We start from the raw sequence: 20,068 nt of genomic DNA, 5'->3' as shown, positions 1-20,068 counted from the left end.
GGGCCTCCCTGGTGGCGCAGTGGTTGAGAGTCCGCCTGCCGATGCAGGGGATACGGGTTCGTGCCCCGGTCTGGGAGGATCCCATATGCCGCGGAGCGGCTGGGCCCGTGAGCCATGGCCGCTGGGCCTGCGCGTCCGGAGCCTGTGCTCCGCAACGGGGGAGGCCACAACAGTGAGAGGCCCGCATACCGAAAAAAAAAAAAAAAAAAAAAAAAAGGGTATCTCAGGATAGTTTAGATTTGTATTTCAAGTGAGGTTAAGCTTTTTTTCATATAGCTGAGAGCCATATAATATAGTTTTAAATAGTTGCTTTTCTTGGTGTGGTTGTCAGACATTCAATATCCAGACCTGAATGGCCTGAAATAATTAAAAGCAGAACTGATGTGAATTAAATTAATTATAATTTTACTCAGTATTTTCAAATTTCTAAATTCATTTGTATTTAGGAAATGTTTGAGAGCCTTCAAATATTCATAGAAGTGTGTTAACTGTTGTCCTGAGTCTAATTTATCATCGTTTTATTATATGTGTTCTCGCTGTAAGCCACTTGAAATCTTTTGTGAAATGAGATGCAAACTAAATAAATATGATAAAAGAAAAATAAATTTTCTGTAGTAAAAGAGAAATATGGTGACACCCAGGAAAACCTTTATAGATAACCTCTGATAATTGAGTAAACTTTTTGAATTGGAGAACTATTAATGATGTTTTGTTTTTAAAATTAAAAATATCTTCAAAAGAATCAAAATCTTCATTGAGGTTTAAATGGTAGGTAATTTATCTTTCAAGAAAGATAAAATAATCATGCAATTAATCGCTGTTTTTAAAATAATAAGATGAAATAGTCAAAATTGCAGATATAATTCAAATGTTCATCCAAACATTTATGAAAGTGATGCCTTTCATGGCTTAATTTCATTGTGTTAATAACATCTGAAACTCTGATTTATATACTTATTAGCATAGTTTCCTTTCTTCAACCTTAAGACTTCATTCCCTTTTGAAATGCTGGCTTTGGCCATCATTATCACCAGTATCCCTTGGGGTTTCTTGATAGCAAGATGATTTCAATGACCAGATTCCTGAGATATGGGTGAGCTTTGCTGAACTCACAATGGGGGTGTTTACAATTTTTATAATTTTTAAATATAACCTTTGATTTTCTTAAAAAACTAGGTTTGCAGTGCCTGGATATCAAGTGGAGTTGTAAGTGACCTTAATGATCTCCGAAGAGTTCATCAGTTGCTTGTTGCATCATTAACAAAAATTCAGGTTGGAAAAGAAGCTCTAAGTCACTTATATAATGAAAGTGCTTCTACCATGGAGATCTTAGCTGTGCTAAAAGCCTGGGCAGAGGTTAGTACTTCTCAATTTATGACTAGAATTTTGGAAGTTGTTAATAAACATCTTAGGCCATAAACTGAAGTTAGCTATTTAAAACACAAATAAGTCTATGTTTAAGGTTAACAGAAGACTTTCAACATGAGATGTATTTATATGCTAATTGATATTTTGGCCAAGGATTCTAAAGGGCCCTCTGTTGTCTGTTATCTGCTGCTTTAAGCAGGGGCAGTCATGAGAGACTTTAACAATAGCCAATGGAAATCAACTTTTATTGAAACCTGAATTATTGGAAATGTGGGTTTGCTCATATATTCTATCAACTCTATAACACATATGTTAATATTCTTTAGTGCTCTTTCATAAAGTGACTTGAATATTAAGTTGGTTTATTTCCTAAGATTAGAGAAATCTTAGAGGGAAGTGCTTAACTGTTCTTTATTTACTTTTCTAATCAGGAAGAAAGCTATATAATTTTTAAATTTACGATGGAAATGTTTACACATATACAAAAGTGAATAGAATAGTACAATGAACTCATATATACCCATCATCCAGCTTCAGCAGTTACCAGACTTGGCCAGTCTTGGTTCATATATCACTTCAATGAACTATGTAGTCTCAGATTGCAACTGAGAGAATGAACCAACATATAAGAAAGGGTTTCCTTCAGTGGGGCTAATTAAAATCAGAAGATTGTAAAGTGTTTATTTTTGTCATTATTTACTGTTGACAAATCTCAGGAAGTAGTTCTGCCTAGATTTAATAAGTTGGATCTAATGATCTTTAACAGTCAACTCTAAATGCTTTAAACATATGCTTTTAGTAGAGCAAACAGATTCTGTAATTTCTGTAACCTATTTTATAAATTACTCTGTGCTTATATAGTGTTCTTTGTAATAATTTGAAACTCTATACTCTTGCTTAAGCCACTACTTTCTCCTTTTCTCTCCTTAGTGAAAGTAATGACTAGCCAACAAGTTCCATGTAATTGAGGTCCATAATTATCTGAAATCCTTGGAGCCAGATATATTTGGGATTTAAAATTTGGATGCATATTTCATGTATTCATCTAGGATGTCTGGGACAATACCATAGAATCTGTAATCAAACACTTTAATATATCTGTGTGAAATGTTTGAATATTCACACTGTATAAATAGCTTCCCATAAATTTTTTTGTGTTTTGCCACCAGATTGATTTGCCCACAAACTTAGATTTTTCAGAGCTTTTTGGGTTTTGGAGTTATGGATAAAGAGATAATACACATTATGTACTATGTTGAATACTTTAACATTCTATGGTCCATGTTAAATCTATATAGTTAAACTTTTTATTGTGATTTAGTGGTAACATTGAAAGAAGATATTCAGCTTATTTCAATTCAGAGATGGCTGCCTGTAGCCATATTTTGAAATGGATTACAAGGCCATGTCTAGGCTTAGTGAAAAAGGGTGCTGTGATCATTTAATTATAGCTGTCATGGTTGTAAACTGCAAGGTGGCAGCACATTTGTCAAATGTTTATTATCCCTAATATACCTCACTGAAGATAATGCTTTTGGATCTTTCTACCCTAGTTTTGTGTGTGTGGTTACATATGTATACCTTCTTGGTATCACAATGCATTTTAAGTCCACGAGGCAGGCTCAAGGTAAGTCTGCCTCTTCAAGATAAAAATATTGTAACACCTTTTCAGTGGGTACAAGATTTTCCTATTTATAAAGTAACCTTTATACAGGTCTACATAATTGCTGTAGAAAGACATAAAAACCACAAACAACCTTTGAAGACTACCTGTTCAGAAGAGAGTGTTGGAAACGGGTCGATTTCATCAGATGGGTTGCTGGACTTAGTCCACGCAGATCTTGGCACATTAAGTAGGCTCTGGCTTGCTGCACTTCAGGATTTTGCTCTCCTAACTTTGCCTTCAGAATTTGCCTCCCAGCTTCCTGTTGAAGGTAAGGGGGGAAAATATTTACATAATCCCTAGAATGACAGTCAATAACATGTATTTTCAAAATTTCTCCGTTAGCAGGTAATGTTTATCTGAAACATTTTCCCAGAATAATTTTCATTCATAGAATAAGCACAGGAGACTTGCTTCAGGGTGGAGGCCCTGAAGTTGAATCTGTAAGTCATAAGGCATGCTCGTCTTACCTCACAAGACACTGCCAAATCACTCTCCAAAGTGGTTACAACAATGTATGTGCAACATACATTGCATACAAACAACATACATTACATACAAACAGCAACATGCTTCTGTTTTTCTACATCTTCCCATCATTATATGTTATCATTGTTAATAATTTTTGCCAATCTGATGAGTATGAAAGAGTTTCATTGGTTTATTTCCTTGATTGGGAATCTTTCTTCATTGGTTCCTGGGACGTTTAAGTTTCCTTTTCCATAAATCACTTAGTCATAATCTTTGCCCATTTTCTACTGAGTATTTGACATTTTCTTACTGACTTATTAATCCTTTACATATGTTTAATACTATTCCTTTGTGATTCCATATCTTGCAGGTATCTTCTCTCAGCCTGTAGTTTGCTCTTTCTTTTACCTTTTTAAAAGTAATATAATCAGTTGTTTATGGTTTTTGTATAGTGCCTGATACTTCTTTGTAACTTAAGGTCATAAAAAAATACAAGCTTTACAGTTTTGCTTTTTACATTTTGGACTTTAGTCCAGCTAGAATTTATATTGTGTGTGTGGAATGAGGATAGGGATCAAATTTTATTTTTTAATTTAAAAAAATTTTTTAATCAATTTTTATTGGAGTATAGTTGCTTTACAATGTTGTATAAGTTTCTGCTGTACAGCAAAGTGAATCAGTTATACATATACATATATCTACTCTTTTTTAGATTCCCTTAGGGATCTAATTTTTTTTTTTTTTTTTTTCCCCGGTACGCGGGCCTGTCACTGTTGTGGCCTCTCCTGTTGCGGAGCACAGGCTCTGGATGTGCAGGCTCAGCAGCCATGGCTCACGGGTCCAGCCGCTCCGCGGCACGTGGGATCTTCCCAGAATGGGGCACGAATCCGTGTCCCCTGCATTGTCAGGCGGACTCTCAACCACTGCGCTACCAGGGAAGCCCTGGGGATCTAATTTTATAGTCAGTTATTAATATTGCATTTTATGGATTGGATATTTGGTAGCTGCTTTGAATCTTCATGTTATTCCAAAATGGCTATTATTTTTTTTACTCTTTGCTATGAATTTTAGGGTCAGCCTATCAAGTTCTGTTAGAATTTTAATTGGAATTATACACAAAGAGATATGTGGAGTGTTTATTGTGCTTTGTACCTTTCAATAGCATTAAAAATGGAAACAAAATGGAAATAAACTGATTTATTGACATAATTTATCAGCAAATGTTAATGACACATAAAACATTAAAACGTAGTGTTGGGGGGAAAGCAAGTTTAAAAAGGATACACACAGTATGAGGCTTTTAAGTAAACTCACACAAGAAATAACAGCATCTATTATTTATGAATACAAACGTCTAGAGTGAAAGTGTAAGACCATAATGAGAGTGATTCACAGTAACTTGAGGAAAGTGGTTACAAAAGGAAGGGCAAGAATTAGTGGTGTACAAAGTTTTAGGGGTTTTTTGTTTGCTTTTTAAGAAAGAGATTTAAGAAAGGCAAAATGTTAATGTTGGAGATAGGTAAATAGGTATCTGTTTTATACATGCATACACATACTCTGGTTTCTCTTCAGATCCTATAAATCTTTCACCTTCTAAACACGCGTACACACATCACATATTTATTTTTAAATATTTTGTGATTAAAAATAAAAAGCGGGGCTTCCCTGGTGGCGCAGTGGTTGAGAGTCCGCCTGACAATGCAGGGGACACGGGTTCGTGCCCCGGTCTGGGAAGATCCCACATGCCGCGGAGCGGCTAGGCCCGTAAGCCGTGGCCACTGAGCCTGTGCGTCCGGAGCCTGTGCTCCACAACGGGAGAGGCCACAACAGTGAGAGGCCTGCGTACCACAAAAAAAACAATAATAATAAAATAAAAAGTTAAATTTCTTATAAAGTTGTAAGGATACATCAGCCCTGTGACCCAACAGTTGTATGCTCAGGAGAAATAAAATGATTGATAACAAAATACTGATAACGTAGCAGCATGGATGAATCTCTGAAAACATTGTTGAGCAAAAACTTAGTCACAGGGACTTCCCCTGGTGATCCAGTGGTTAAGACTTCGCCTTCCAATGCAGGGTGTGCAGGTTTGATCCCTGGTTGGGGAGCTAAGATCCCACATGCATAGTAGCCAAAAAAAAAACTGAAACATGATACAGAAGCAGTATTGTAACAAATTCAATAAAAACTTTTAAAAAACTTATGTATTTATTTTTATTTATTTATTTGGCTGTGTTGCATCTTGGTTGCTGCGTGCGGGCTTTCTCTAGTTGCGGCGAGTGGGGGCTACTCTTCCTTGCGGTGTGTGTGTTTCTCATTGCAGTGGCTTCTCTTGTTTCGGAGCACGGGCTTTAGGCGTGTGGACTTCAGTAGTATTATTATTTATAATAATAAATAAATAGATAATTAAAAAAAAAAGTAGTTGCCTTGAGGTGTAGGGGACTGACTGGAAAGGGTCACAAAGGAACTTTTGGGATGATGGAAATGGTCTGTATCTTATAACAGATAAAAGGGAAAATGTAGTGTGAGCTAATCTCTTCGTTTATTCCTCCTGAAACTGTTTGCTTTCCCTTTTTTATAGGTGGTGCTTTCTACACAGCAGAGACTAGTGAAAATGCAAAATCGCATTATTACAACTCCTGGGCGTTTATCCTCCATGCTACAGCACTGTGGCTTACAAGCACAGGCTTTGTTGCTGCTGACCCAGATGAGGCAGCATCTAATCTCTCAAGGCCTGTAACACCAACTTCCATGTGTCAGGGGTCATCATCTGGGGCTCCAGTAAAGTCCCCTGAGGATGTCTACACTGAGAGATTCCATCTTATTTTAGGTCAGTAAAAGACCTTGCTAGCTTCTGACCCTACAGAGTTTTTCTTGAATTGTGCCCCCTGCCTATCAGCTCTTGGTGGCTATTACTTCATTCTTTATTAGGCATTAGTGATAGCCTTGATGTATACAAGTGAGTAAGCTTGTATACATCTTTTAAAATTGCAAATTTCATTATATTAAGTCTAGAATGTCATTACAGGCTGGCTTTAGCGTCGAGTTGAATGTATGTAAAATTTGCAAAAGAAGCCTAGTTCTTTTTTTTTTTTTTTGGTACGCGGGCCTCTCACTGTTGTGGCCTCTCCCGCTGCGGAGCACAGGCTCCGGATGTGCAGGTTCAGCAGCCATGGCTCACGGGCCAGGCCGCTCTGCTGTATGTGGGATCCTCCTGGACCGGGGCACAAACCCGCGTCCCCTGCATCGTCAGGTGGACTCTCAACCAGTGCGCCACCAGGGAAGCCCTGGAACTTCATTTTTAAAGTGAAGTATCTTTCTAGGTACAGTGAGCTTCTAGAATAAATGTTTTTCCATCTTACCTTGTTCTGAGGAAACAAGTTATTAGATCATTACCTATAAATAAGTTATTGATTTAAATGACATGTGAGAGTTATAAAGGCAAGTGATTAAATTAAGTAAGGTTTACGGTTCATAGAGCTTCTGTTATTCCTTACCAGGCCAAACATGACCAGATTTCTTATATCCTTGGGTATGTTAAAATTTTGTTTTCGTTTGCCTTGAGATGAGAGCTTTCTAAAAACAAACTTTTAGGACTTCCCTGGTGGTCCAGTGGCTAAGACTCCATGCTCCCAATGCAGGGGGCCCGGGTCCAGTCCCTAGTTTGGTCAGGGAACTAGGTCCCACGTGCCGCAACTAAGAGTTTGCATGCTGCAATGAAGATCCCGCATGAGGCAATGACGACCCAGGGCACCCAAATAAATATTTTTAAAAAATAAAAAAATTTTTAAAGATAAAAATGAACTTTTTTTTTTTTTTTTTTTTTTTTTTTTTTTGCGGTATGCGGGCCTCTCACTGTTGTGGCCTCTCCCGTTGCGGAGCACAGGCTCCGGATGCGCAGGCCCAGCGGCCATGGCTCACGGGCCCAGCCGCTCCGCGGCATATGGGATCCTCCCAGACCGGGGCACGAACCCGTATCCCCTGCATCGGCAGGCGGACTCTCAACCACTGCGCCACCAGGGAGGCCCAAAATGAACTTTTATATAATGAAGATTGGCAAGGCATAAGCTGTGCAGTACAATTACCTCAGTTCAAATTCTTGGTGTGCCCCATTGTAATGGACCTTTAGCAAGCTATTTAAGCTCTGTGTGCTTCCTCAGATAGTGTGAGAGTGAAATGATATACTTAAAGTGCAATGCCTGATACATGGTAATCACTCAATAAATTTTAGTCAAAATAAAGTTATGAAACTCTACATGTTAAATTCTCTGGTGCAATTTTATTGTAATTTTTGCAGTAGTGAGCGGCAGCCTAATTGAGATTATTATTTGTGTACATGTTGATGAAAACAAACTGTTAAGAGATTGCCTTATCACTTAATTGTTTAGTCTTAAATTCATTGTGGTTTATTTGCATTACCTTTTTGCTAAGTTTATTTGTATATCTTATCAAAATAGAAAATTATTTAACTTCATAAACTAAGAATCTCAAAGAAGCCTCGTTCTCTTTTTCTGCTTTCTACAGGAATCAGTGTGGAATTTCTGTGTTCCTTACGTTCAGATGCAACCATGGAAAGCATTACTGCTTGTTTACATGCGTTACAGGCCCTTCTAGATGTTCCTTGGCCCAGATCTAAAATTGGCAGTGATCAGGTGATTTCTTGTTTTTTGATTGGCTTCTGTACATTTCAAGGAACAGGAACAGAAACATGTCCAGGTTACTACAGTGAATAGGGAGTAAACACGGAGAAGTAAAAAGGAAACTAAAAAACTGCACAGCTAGGCCTCAGAACTGAAATGGCATCAGCAACTATGCTGACCCAGGAGCAGTCATGCCTCTTTCTGCCACTTTCTGTCTCTGCTTCTGCCGCACTTATTTCTGCTGCCACCAGCCAACCACTCCGTGTAGCAGCTCTTCATGTGAACTTTCTGCAATGATGGGAAGGTTCTATATCATACTGTCTTTGTCTCTTTCCACTTCAGTGCACCCTGCTCTTCGTATATACCTGTATCTTATACCCCATTTCCCTGAGAGAGTTTCTTCTTGGTTCACATAGTTATTTTCAGTTACGTAGTATTCCTCTTGGCTGAGTTCTCTATCCAAGTCTTTTTAAGAGATGACTGGCTAGTCTCTAGGTGGAGTCAGACACTAATATCAGACCCAGTTGTGACCACGGTTAAAAGATCACTGTAGGGCTTCCCTGGTGGCGCAGTGGTTGAGAGTCCACCGGCAGATGCAGGGGATGCGGGTTCGTGCCCTGGTCCGGGAAGATCCCACATCCGCGGCTGGGCCCGTGAGCCATGGCTGCTGAGCCTGCGCGTCCGGAGCCTGTGCTCCGCAACGGGAGAGGCCACAATAGTGAGAGGCCCGCGTACCGCAAAAAAAAAAAAAAAAGATCACTGTACACAGCTGATTCACTTTGTGATACAGCAGAAACTAACACACCATTGTAAAGCAATTATACTCCAATAGAGATGTTAAAAAAAAAAAAAAAAGATCACTGTACAAAGAATGGCACTTCCTTTAACTGCCTTCCCAAGAGCAACTCTGTATTGGGCAGGCACCCTTAGCATCAGGTACTACCAGTATATTGAATTGTATATTAAATTGACTCTTGGATGTTAAGAAAAATGGATGGTATGATTTCTTTTCTATACAGACAGTTATTTAACTTATTACTACTATCGTTTATTAGTTTTAAAGTGTTAATCAGGCTCCTGCCTGAGTTGGAATGTACTTGAATAAATTTTAAACTGTTTCTGCTTGTTTATTCTGTATGTTAAAACAAGTATCATAGGGGCTTCCCTGGTGGCGCAGTGGTTGGGAGTCTGCCTGCTAATGCAGGGGACACGGGTTCGAGCCCTGGTCTGGGAGGATCCCACATGCCACGGAGCGACTGGGCCTGTGAGCCACAACTACTGAGCCTGCGTGTCTGGAGCCTGTGCTCTGCAACGGGAGAGGCCGCGATAGTGAGAGGCCCATGCACCGCGATGAAGAGTGGCCCCCGCTTGCCACAACTAGAGAAAGCCCTCGCACAGAAATGAAGACCCAACACAGCAAAAATAAATGAACTAATTAATAAACTCCAACCCCCAACATCTTAAAAATAAATAAATAAATAAGATTGATTTTTTAAAAAAAGTATAATGACAGTTTTACTATTATTTTCAAAGATGAAAGAAAGCCACCAGAGTAACCAGTAGAAAAGGGGAAAATGAAATAGTATTTGTCCAGTGTATTTTATTCTTTAGAGAGATATTCATTCTGTGCTTAATAACTTACCCACTTTTAATGTCATACTTCGCCATCATTTTTTATTAGTACTAGAAAACCTTAATATAAATCTAGGAATCTACATGGCAGTCCTTATATACTTTTAGCCACATTTTTCATCTTGTTTTAGAAATCTCGTTTGTTTTCCCACTTTAGGACCTGTGTGAAAATGATCTTTTGTCATAGTGCCATCTCCCACAAGACTGGACAAAAAACAACCTGGAGTTGGTTTAAAAGTGGAGCAAGTGTTACATAACTTTATTGCCCTAACACCTTTATTTTTTGTGGACCATTGTTTCTTTCTCTGAATTTTGTCATGGCATTTAACATTGGTATTTTTTTTTTAAGTATGTAATTTTCCATATAGTCTAACCTGTTTTCTGTGATAGGACTTGGGTATCGAGTTGTTGAATGTACTACATCGAGTAATTTTGACCCGAGAATCACCTTCCATTCAGCTGGCTTCTCTTGAAGTGGTAAGGCAGATTATCTGTGCAGCTCAAGAACATGTGAAGGAGAAAAGACGAAGTGCAGAAGGTGAATGTTCCTATAATGCCAAATTAATCACACGGCATCATTATTTTTTAAAGTATTGCTTATGTGTCTATGTCGTTCTGAGAATCTATTGTGTATAGTACAAATCTCTAGGTATGGCTTCAAATCCTCTCATGTGCCTCTACATGTTAGCTTGGATGTTGTCAGTAGCTTAAACTACTATTCCTTGGGAAAATTAGAATTTTAACAGCCCTGGAAGGAAAAAAAATTCTTTATACTGATTGAGTACCTACTTTTAAGTGTTTACCAATGTACTTGGAAAGAACTACTGACAATTCTTTAATAACTTAAGTTTTGCAAAGTGATTAAATTGTTCATTTACAAGTCAAATTTGGTATTGGTGAGTTTATCACTTAAGATTACATTTGACTACCTATAACAGAAAATCCAATATAACAGTAGATTTAAAACACAAGGACTTATTCTCTCATCTAAAAGAAGTCCAGAAGTTGGCAGTCCTGGGCTGAGATGGCAGCTTCTTAAAGACATCAGGGACCTCAGTTCCTATCTTTCTGGCCAGCCACTACCAATATTAAGGTGGTAAGGTCAGTGCTGGAGCTCTAGCTATCAGGTTCACACCTTAACAGCAAGGAGTTAACCAGACAATATTTTAAGGCTGAGAAGGTCACCGAGGATTTCTTTTGATCCATTGCAATAAGAAGTCCAAATAAAGACAACTACTTTTACCTCCATAACTTTCATTCTTTAAGACCCAAGACTTCACCCATTTAAATGTGTTAACTACAACAGAAATGAACTAAATTGCCATCTACCAGAAGCAAAACTAACCTGAAGCATTTATTCAACATTATTTTTTTGTCTTTTAGTTGATGATGGGGCTGCTGAAAAGGAAACCTTGCCAGAATTTGGAGAGGGAAAGGACACAGGAGGACTTGTGCCTGGGAAATCTTTGGTCTTTGCAACACTGGAATTGTGTGTATGCATTCTAGTTAGACAGCTCCCAGAGCTAAATCCTAAATTGACAGGTAGCCCAGGAGTAAAAGCTACAAAGCCACAGATGCTGTCAGAAGATGGAAGTAGGTTGGTTTCCGCTGCATTAGTTATCCTCTCTGAACTTCCTGCAGTGTGCTCTCCTGAAGGTATGTGGTGGTGTTTGATTACTTTACTTGACCTGGAAGGAGAGAAATGGTTTTCATAGATAATGGAGGTAATGGTTGCTTATCTTTTCCTCATTACACAAATGCTGACCCCCAAAGCTTTGCATATGGTCTTTAATCCTCTAAGGTTAACACTACATTCTAGTAATCTGTTTTACTAAAAGGGTGAAAGTAAATATAGAGACAGCATGTACTCTACATAGATAGTCTCTTCCATGGTTGAGAATATTGTAAACCCATCGATGGCAATTACTAGCTCTTGGGCATTTCTTGGTATACAGTATCTAATGGACTTTCCCTGCCTCAGTGACAACAGAAGCTTCTCATCAAATCCAGTTCTGTTTTGAATCAAGTCCATGCTTTTAATATAGTGTTTAAGGCTCTGCAGAGTACAACTGCCTCCTGATTCCTTCTGTGTGAACCTTAAATCCAGGAGGCTTCATGCATATCCCTGTTTCGTACTATTGTCGATGGTGTTACTTGATCCGAAATGACCCCACCCCTTCTCTCCTTTGTAAAATTTTGCCTTCCTTTCAAGTTCAACTCCAGCCCTACCTCATCTGTGAAGGCTTCCCTAAAAACTCTGGCTCATATTGTTTTATTTTTGTTTGTTTGTTTGTTTGTTTGTTTTATGTGTCTGTGTGTGTTTGTATGTGTGTGTAGCTTCCATATGTAGATATGTAGTTTTTATGTGTCATATAGAGGTATGTGTAACTGATTATTATAGAAAGATAAGATAAATATATATACAGACATATGTCGTTTCCAGTGAAATTCTGTATCCTCTAGTACATAATAGGGACTCAGTATTTAATAGATACTTCTTAATTGGTAAGCATATTTCTGCTTAAATGTGTCTTGACCAACTTACATGCTGTCTTACTTTTAACATGACTTTAAGCTTCAGTTTGACTTTTAAACCTGTATTCCTTGTTCTCACACACTGTCTTATACCAATAGTAGCAGAAAAGTGACTAGCAGAGGATTAGGGGCAAAAATATACGATATGAGTTTTATTGATAGCCTCTGGGAAAATTGATTGACTATTTTAGCTTTAGTCTCTTCCCTTTCACTTTAAACAAAGTGACTTTTTAACTACTTAGTGGCCGTGGAAACTTTAATATTTTGTACTGAGTGATTCACTACAAATTGCTTCAAAAGGGTTTAATATAAAATAAATCCAAATGGATAGTGATAGTGGTTGCACAACATTGTGAATGTACTTAATGCCACTGAACTATTAAAAATGATTAAATTGGTAAATTTTTTGTTACATATATTTTACCACACTAAAAAGTAAAGATAAATTCAATGTTTGTCAACTACCAAATAAAACAAAATAACACAGCAATGGATAATGGTACTGTGATATACTTTAAATAACATCTCCAATTATAACCAAAATTTAATCCAACCTTTAAAATCTTAAAGTTATTTAAATTGTCTTAACAGTTATAATCCCTAATGGAGAATAATCTTAAAAGCTAGAAATCTTTGACATTATCTAACTCATTTGGTGATTTCCTTTGAGGAACTGTATATAGACTGAAATAGTCTTTTTTAAAAACATTACAGGAAGCATCTCAATCCTCCCTACTATACTGTACCTCACAATTGGAGTCCTCAGAGAAACTGCTGTGAAGTTACCTGGGGGCCAGCTTTCTTCAACAGTTGCAGCTTCCCTGCAGGCTCTGAAAGGAATATTATCTTCTCCCATGGCCCGAGCAGAAAAGAGCCATACTGCTTGGACTGACCTTCTCCGTAGTGCTTTAACAACAGTTCTTGACTGTTGGGATCCAGGTAATTTAGGCTCTTTGGAAGCAGTTGTTCAGTTTGTTTTAAAAAGCAAGAGGGGGCTTCCCTGGTGGCGCAGTGGTTGAGAGTCCGCCTGCCGATGCAGGAGACACGGGTTCGTGCCCCGGTCTGGGAAGATCCCACATGCCGCGGAGCAGCTGGGCCCGTGAGCCATGGCTGCTGAGCCTGCGCGTCTGGAGCCTGTGCTTCGCAACAGGAGAGGCCACAACGAGAGGCCCACATACCGCAAAAAAAAAAAAAAAAAAGCAAGAGGGACAGTTTCTTGAGAATAAGCTATTTACTTGATCATGTTTGGCAGTCTCACCTAAAGGAGACCACAATTCACTACATACTTGTTTAGAGGATATGTATCGTAGATAGAAAATATCTATGGTCTCATTTTAGTATCTTTAACGTTAATGCAATTAAATGACTGGCAGCCTGTATGTTGACAGTGAGAGACGTTCAAATGTAATAGTATGTTAATTTTAAAATACAGTATCATCCATGTCTAGCTGACAGAACTTTTTTAATACGCACAATGTACTGAAAACTGCATAAGGTACACATTATAAATATAATACAAGACTGATGTCCCTCCAGGACCAACTAGCTAAGTGACAAGTTATCCAACTTCTCTGAGCCTTAGTTTTCTCATTAACAAAATGAGGAGATTGTGTTGCAGGAGACTGTTAGAGCAATAACATAACATGCGAAAGCATCTCGCTTTTTACCTGGCATATATCTATAAATGATAGAAATGATATCCATTAAACTTAGTTTTTCCCTTTGTTATTGTTGAGTAGGTCTTATTTTCAACATTATGTCATGGTAATTGTAAAAATTGTTTAGACATATTATAAATTACCTCCTTTTTTAAAAAAAAATATTTATTTGGCTGCATCAGGTCTTAGTTGTGGCACACGGGATCTTTTGTTGCAGCGTGTGGGTTTCCCTCTAATTGTGGTGCACAGGCTCCAGAGCGCGTGGGCTCAGTAGTTGCAGCGTGCAGGGCTCTCTAGTCGTGGCTCACGGGCTCTACAGTGCACAGGCTTAGATGCCCCGTGGCATGTGGGATCTTAGTTCCCTGACCAGGGATCAAACCCACATCCCCTGCATGGGAGGTGGATTCTTAAGCACTGGACCACCAGGGAAGTCCCTATCCCTGCCTTCTTTTGTTCTGTTTATCAGTGTCACAATTCACCATATTCTATCTTGTATGGTAAAAAGGTTTCAGCTGAATTCAGCATTTATTGACCACCCACTTTGTGCCCAAAGTTGGGAGTCTAGGGGAGGCTAGTGCCATAAGGTATGATTAATACCATAGGAGCTCCTTGAAGGCAACAGTAATGTCTTATTTATCACTGCCTTTCTAGTATTAAAAAAAGGAGATAGGGACTTCCCTGGTGGTCCAGTGGTTAAGACTTCGCTTTCCAGTGCAGGGGGTATGGGTTGGAAACCTCGTCGGGAAGCTAAGATCCCACATGCCTCGTGGCCAAAAAACCAAAACATAAAACAGAAGCAATATTGTAACAAATTCAACAAAGACTTTAAAATTGGTCCACATCAAAAAAAACCCTTAAAAACAAAAGACAACTGGCAAAAAGTTAGAGTAGTCAGCTCTGTTTGAGTGAATCAGGCAGAGTGTCAAAGTAGGGTTCTCTGGAAGCTCATGCTGAGATGGAGTTTGGGGAGCAAGAGGCTTATTAAGGAACAAGGCCTGTGAAGGGAATGGGGAAAGCAATCTTGGGCTAAAGAAGCCAAGCTGCAATACCAGCATCCAGCAAAGCTCAGCATGGCTGCTGGGCGGCTCTGAATATTGCCTGTCAGTGCCTCCCATAGGACAACAGTGTTTACACTCCCTCAGATGTGGCTGCCCCCTGAAGACGGTGATCTCAGTCAAGCAAACTCGGGGGGGGGGGGGCTGAGGCCAACCCTGAAGAGCTAACAGCTGACCGCATGCCTCACAGCTGGGCAGCACCTACCCTCACTAAGGGGAGCTCAGTGGTACACCTCTGTAGCTACCACAAGAGTCTTCTCGAAACAGTCAGTTTCTTAAAGGATTAGAAAGCATTCTCCATTCTCCACATGGACACCAAAGAAAAGGATTCTCGCGCAACATTTTGATCTAAAACCAGCAGACCTAAATAGCATGGTACATTTGGGGATGGCACGTAGAGCAACAAGACAATGTGGGTTTGAGGGGAAAGAGTAAGAGGGTGGTGAACGGTGATTAGTAAAGAGATGGGAGTTGGATGGTAGGTGGGGCCAGATGATGGAAGGTTTGGCATGATTGGTAATTTGGGCTGCCTTTAATAGGCATGTGTTCTTAAAACAGGAGTAAAGTGATGGGATTTGCATTTCTAAAGACAGTCTGGCAGCAGTATAGAGAAAAAAGCAAGACTGTTGGAGACAAGATAGTAGCAGTAACGATAACAAGGAATGAAATAATGAAAACTAAAATGTTTAGCAAGTATTAACAGAATTTACTGATAGTTTGGTTTAGGAGTTGAAAGGGGTAAGGTGAGTTGAGCGTTCATGGTGCCCTTAACAGAAATACCAAAGTGAGGGTTTTCAGGGGAAGATAGTGAGTTTATTTTGAAATGCCTACAGGATAATCAAGTGGAATGAAATATGAAGCGGTCTGGGTTTCAAGAAGGTCTGGCTAGAGATGGTTTTAGACTGCATATGTTTGGGAGTTGTCAGTGGGATGACTGAAATCACCTAACTTGGGTTTATGCAACAAGATGGGAGGAGATTCCGAATATAATGCAGAAACAGAAGCCAAAGAAAAGAGAGTTTTAATGACTCGAGAGTGGTCAGCAGTGTAAAATACACTGTGGAGACCACGCTCACAGTGTTGAGGTACGAGAGAGGAGTAAGGGAGGGGGAGGATCAAGTACAGGCTCCTCTCGACAGGGAGACGAGAGAGCTGAAGGAAGATACAGGGTCAAGGAATTTTATTTTTTTTTAGATGAGGCTCTAGTATGAGTTCATGCTTATGGGGGAAAAAAGGTGGAAATGGGGTTGGAGTTGGAACTATTAGGGAGGGAAGCAGCATCCCTTTTCTAGGCAGAAAGGAAAAAAATTCACAGCACATTTAGAAGGATGAACCTCTGCCAGTGTGAGGGAGGAAAAGGAGGTAGGATGGAAAGTAATAGGCGTAAGTTGTTAGGCTGAGTTATGATGAGCTTGCCTCTTTCATCTCTCTCTCTCACACACACACACACACACACACACACACACACACACACGTTCTCTGTTGTCAAGAGAATGAGGTTAGGACATTGAGGATTTGGACTAGCTACTGAGAAGAATTAAGGAAGGAGATGATCATGATAGGGAAAACATTTGCTACATAACAAATTGCTCCAAAACTTAGTAACTTCAAACAAACATTTGTTACCTGACAGTTTTTGAGGGTCAGGAATTGGGGAGCAGCACAGCTGGGTGGTTCTGTCTTGGGGTCTCTCTCTTGAGGTTACTGTTAAGATGTTGGCCAGGGTCACAGCTAAAGACCCTACTTCCAAGGGGACTCGATCATGGCTGTTGGTAAGAGGCCTCAGTCTCTCACTGGCTGTTAGTTAGCAGGAGGCCTCAGTTCCTTACCACATAGGCCTCTCCATGGGGCTTAATGCTAACGGAACCTTGCATCTATTGTAGGTAAAAGAGAATGGGTATAAAGGAATTTGGGCAGGGCTGGGAGAATAAGGGAATTTTAGAAGAAATGGGAAGAGGAACCCAGGAGAACTTTATCTTACGGAGGATAAAAAGACATTTTTACTAAACAGACTAGCTGTTGTAGTTTCAAGTTGCTCTAAATGACTAAATATAACTTGGCTGTATGTGAAGCACTATGGCGTCATGGTTAACAGTATGCTTTCTGGAATCAAACTGAATGCCTTACTAACTGTGTGATTTGGGCAAATGACTGAATTTCCGTTCCTCAGTTTCTCATCCATAAAATGGGGGAAATAAGTGTACCTACCTCATGATGCTAATAAGGATTAAATATAAAGTGCTTATAATAATACTGTCATAATTTAAATGTTTACCATGCACCTATTTTACCTTAAAATTATTCAGATTATTTTTATAAAATAAATCCTACCCATCCATAGTATTTTGCTTTCATTGCTGCTGTGTCTCAGGTGTCAGCTCAAACACTAATTTCCTAAACCTTTCTCTGACCGCCCAGTGTAGCAACTCCTGGGTTGCTTTCTATTATCTCTTAATATATTTTTTATATTCACAGACCTTGTGACTAGCTGAAATCCTTTATTTACTTCTTGGTATATTCTGTATCTTCTCTGTAAATTGTATTCTCAGTGCCAAAAAGAGTGCTGGCACATAGAAAATGTTTCTTAAGTATTTGATGAGTGAATGTTACCAAACCTTCTACATATATATGTAATTTTTTTCATAAGTAGAAATCCATTCTTACACAATTTAATGAGTTGAATTTGCCACACCTTTTCCTTTTCAAATAACATTGATTTGCCACAACAGGTTCATTAAAATTATTTAATGAGAGTATGACTTTGGGAAATAAAGTAAATTACATCCAGTAGAAAATTCCTTTAAATGACTGTGGTGCACACAGATATTTTCAAATTTTTCTGTACTGTTAAGAAATGGTATATGTAGCAAACAAAGTGCTAAGTTATTTTCGCTTGACACGTGTATTATCAAAATATGAATACTTTAAACTTAACAAAGAAAAAACAACTGTCCAAGCATTTCTGTATTTCTCCACAATAAAAATAATAATATAACAGCTAATTTGTATTGAGCATTATGTGCAACATGCTATTCTGAATGCTTTGCGAGGATTAACTCATTTAATCCTCATAACCTTATAAATTTAAGTACTGTTACTTTCATTTTACAGATGAAAAACTAAAGATGGGGTTAAATATCCAAAGTCACATAACTAGTTAATGCATATTCCTAGTAAATGTATATAAGTATTTACTGATGTCTTTACTTATGAAGATTATAATTTCTTTGGTAATTCTTGACTCTAGAATTATTTAAAATGCATATTTTAAAGCTACAGCATTTGCCAGGATTCTTAGTCAGTCAGTATTACTGTCTGTAATCCTTAGGTACACAAAAGAAATTACTACCAAACTAGAGACAGCTTCACAGCTCTATAAAACAGTAAATATGACAGTGTTGGGATCTGTTTCTCATAGATTATTTCTTTTTAGTAGCTGGAACACACCAAGAACTTGATGAAGTCAGTCTGCTTACTGCTATCACAGTATTTACTTTGTCTGCCAGTCCAGAAGTAACTACGATCCCATGCCTTCAGAAGCGCTGTATTGAGAAATTTAAGGCTACTCTTGAGATAAAAGATCCTATGGTAAATGTCTTTAGAAGATGATGTTTGTAATAGGAACATGTTTAGGCTTTTGCAAAACTTTTCCTTATGATTTTGTTGATTCCAACAGAAAGTACCAGACTGAAATTTTTTATTTTTAGGTTTGGATTAATTCATATTCTTGGGTTGACAAAGTCAAATAATAATGGTCTTGTTTTTTTGGCCCTGAGGTCGGAATGTAGTTAGTTGGAGAAAGATAAAATATTTTAAAAAAAAATTTTTTTAAAAAAACTAAATTTGAAATAGGGGCATCTTAAAATTGATATATCCCTAGAACTTCAGTGGATTTCCTTTCAAAAAAAAAGGAAAGGAAGACTCTAGCATGTGCCTTCAGTATATGACCGTAAAATAATGGGACCTGTTTCAAAAGCAGCATATACAAATTAATCCCATTCCTTTCTGGCCCTTTTATTTGCTAAAGTAATTTCCTATGCTGTTATGTGGTACGAAGTAAGTTTGTAGCACATGATCACAAATAGACTCCTAAAATTTAGTAACCAGATTTTCTCTCAGAAAAAAATAATCATTCAGATATCACAATGAATTGAATAAAGGATGGTTTATATATTTGATGTATAGTCATCTCCTTTTGTTCTCCTGTCCTATTTGTTTCCTCTAGCCTAACGGGAGCTTTATGTAGCAGTCTCAAAGTGGTGCCTCCAGTATGTGATGACACATAATTAATATGGTCCAGACATGGTTCCTTAAAACCTTCATAGCATCAAATATATATGTGATTTTCATCTAAAACATTTTCCAAAATCTCCAAAATACTTTTCAAGTTTGTGTGTTTGTTTGATTTTTTACATTATAGAGAGACAAATGAGGGGGAAAATGGGAACTAGTCAAAAGAAGAAAAGTTAACCACTTTATTCCCACTGCAAGCTGTCACAACCACTGTTAGCATGCAAGTCTGAATACCTGTTAGTGCTTGGACTTCCAAAATTAAAGATAAATTAGAAATAAAATAAATTTAAGTGTGGGAGGGGAGGCTTTAAATTTTTTTCATTTACATTTTTTAATTTACTTTAAAAATTTACATTAAAACTTAATTTTAATATAAGTGTAAATTTATATTTACAGTTTATACTATTTTTGTCCTTTTTTCTGATTAGGTACAAATCAAGACCTATCAGCTCCTACTTTCCATTTTTCAGTATCCGAATCCAGCTGTTTCCTACCCGTACATTTACTCTTTAGTATCCTCTATCGTGGAAAAACTGCAGGAAATAGACAAAAGGAAACCTGAAGACACTACCGAGCTTCAGATCTTTCAAGAAGGCATAAAGGTCTTGGAAGCACTGGTAGCCATTGCTGAGGAACAGCATCGTAAGTGCTAGCACTAAATGCATACTAAATCAGAATCTGTCCAAAATCAGAAATTTAATGTTATTTAAAATGTAAAACATCCCATTAGTCACTTAGCATTATATTTTCACA

General features: G+C 38.2%; 2 protein-coding genes across 6 annotated transcripts in view; one reads left to right on the top strand and one right to left on the bottom strand.

The window, feature by feature from the left end:
- HEATR5A (HEAT repeat containing 5A) overlaps positions 1–20,068 on the top strand; it is a 117,693-nt gene that overhangs the window by 95,936 nt on the left and 1,689 nt on the right. For 3 of the 5 annotated variants that reach the window (XM_082618587.1, XM_082618585.1, XM_082618586.1), the window contains 9 exons: positions 1,177–1,356; positions 3,083–3,302; positions 6,084–6,332; positions 8,027–8,154; positions 10,165–10,312; positions 11,158–11,430; positions 13,024–13,248; positions 18,456–18,610; positions 19,744–19,957. In XM_082618587.1, coding sequence (XP_082474713.1) covers positions 1,177–1,356; positions 3,083–3,302; positions 6,084–6,332; positions 8,027–8,154; positions 10,165–10,312; positions 11,158–11,430; positions 13,024–13,248; positions 18,456–18,610; positions 19,744–19,957 — 1,792 coding nt within the window. The remainder of the gene's footprint in view (positions 1–1,176; positions 1,357–3,082; positions 3,303–6,083; positions 6,333–8,026; positions 8,155–10,164; positions 10,313–11,157; positions 11,431–13,023; positions 13,249–18,455; positions 18,611–19,743; positions 19,958–20,068) is intronic. The other 2 variants (XM_082618589.1, XM_082618588.1) reach the window with 1 other exon arrangement.
- Positions 3,177–20,068, bottom strand: part of LOC309802902 (uncharacterized protein) — a gene marked incomplete at its 5' end in the record, with an annotated part of 71,436 nt that continues 54,544 nt past the window's right edge. Inside the window, one exon of the mRNA XM_082618775.1 lies at positions 3,177–3,293. The remainder of the gene's footprint in view (positions 3,294–20,068) is intronic.

Source organism: Mesoplodon mirus (assembly GCF_964341445.2).
Source record: "Mesoplodon mirus genome assembly, chromosome: 4".
NCBI classification, from domain to species: domain Eukaryota; kingdom Metazoa; phylum Chordata; class Mammalia; order Artiodactyla; family Ziphiidae; genus Mesoplodon; species Mesoplodon mirus.
This window is presented reverse-complemented; position numbering and strand designations above follow the sequence as displayed.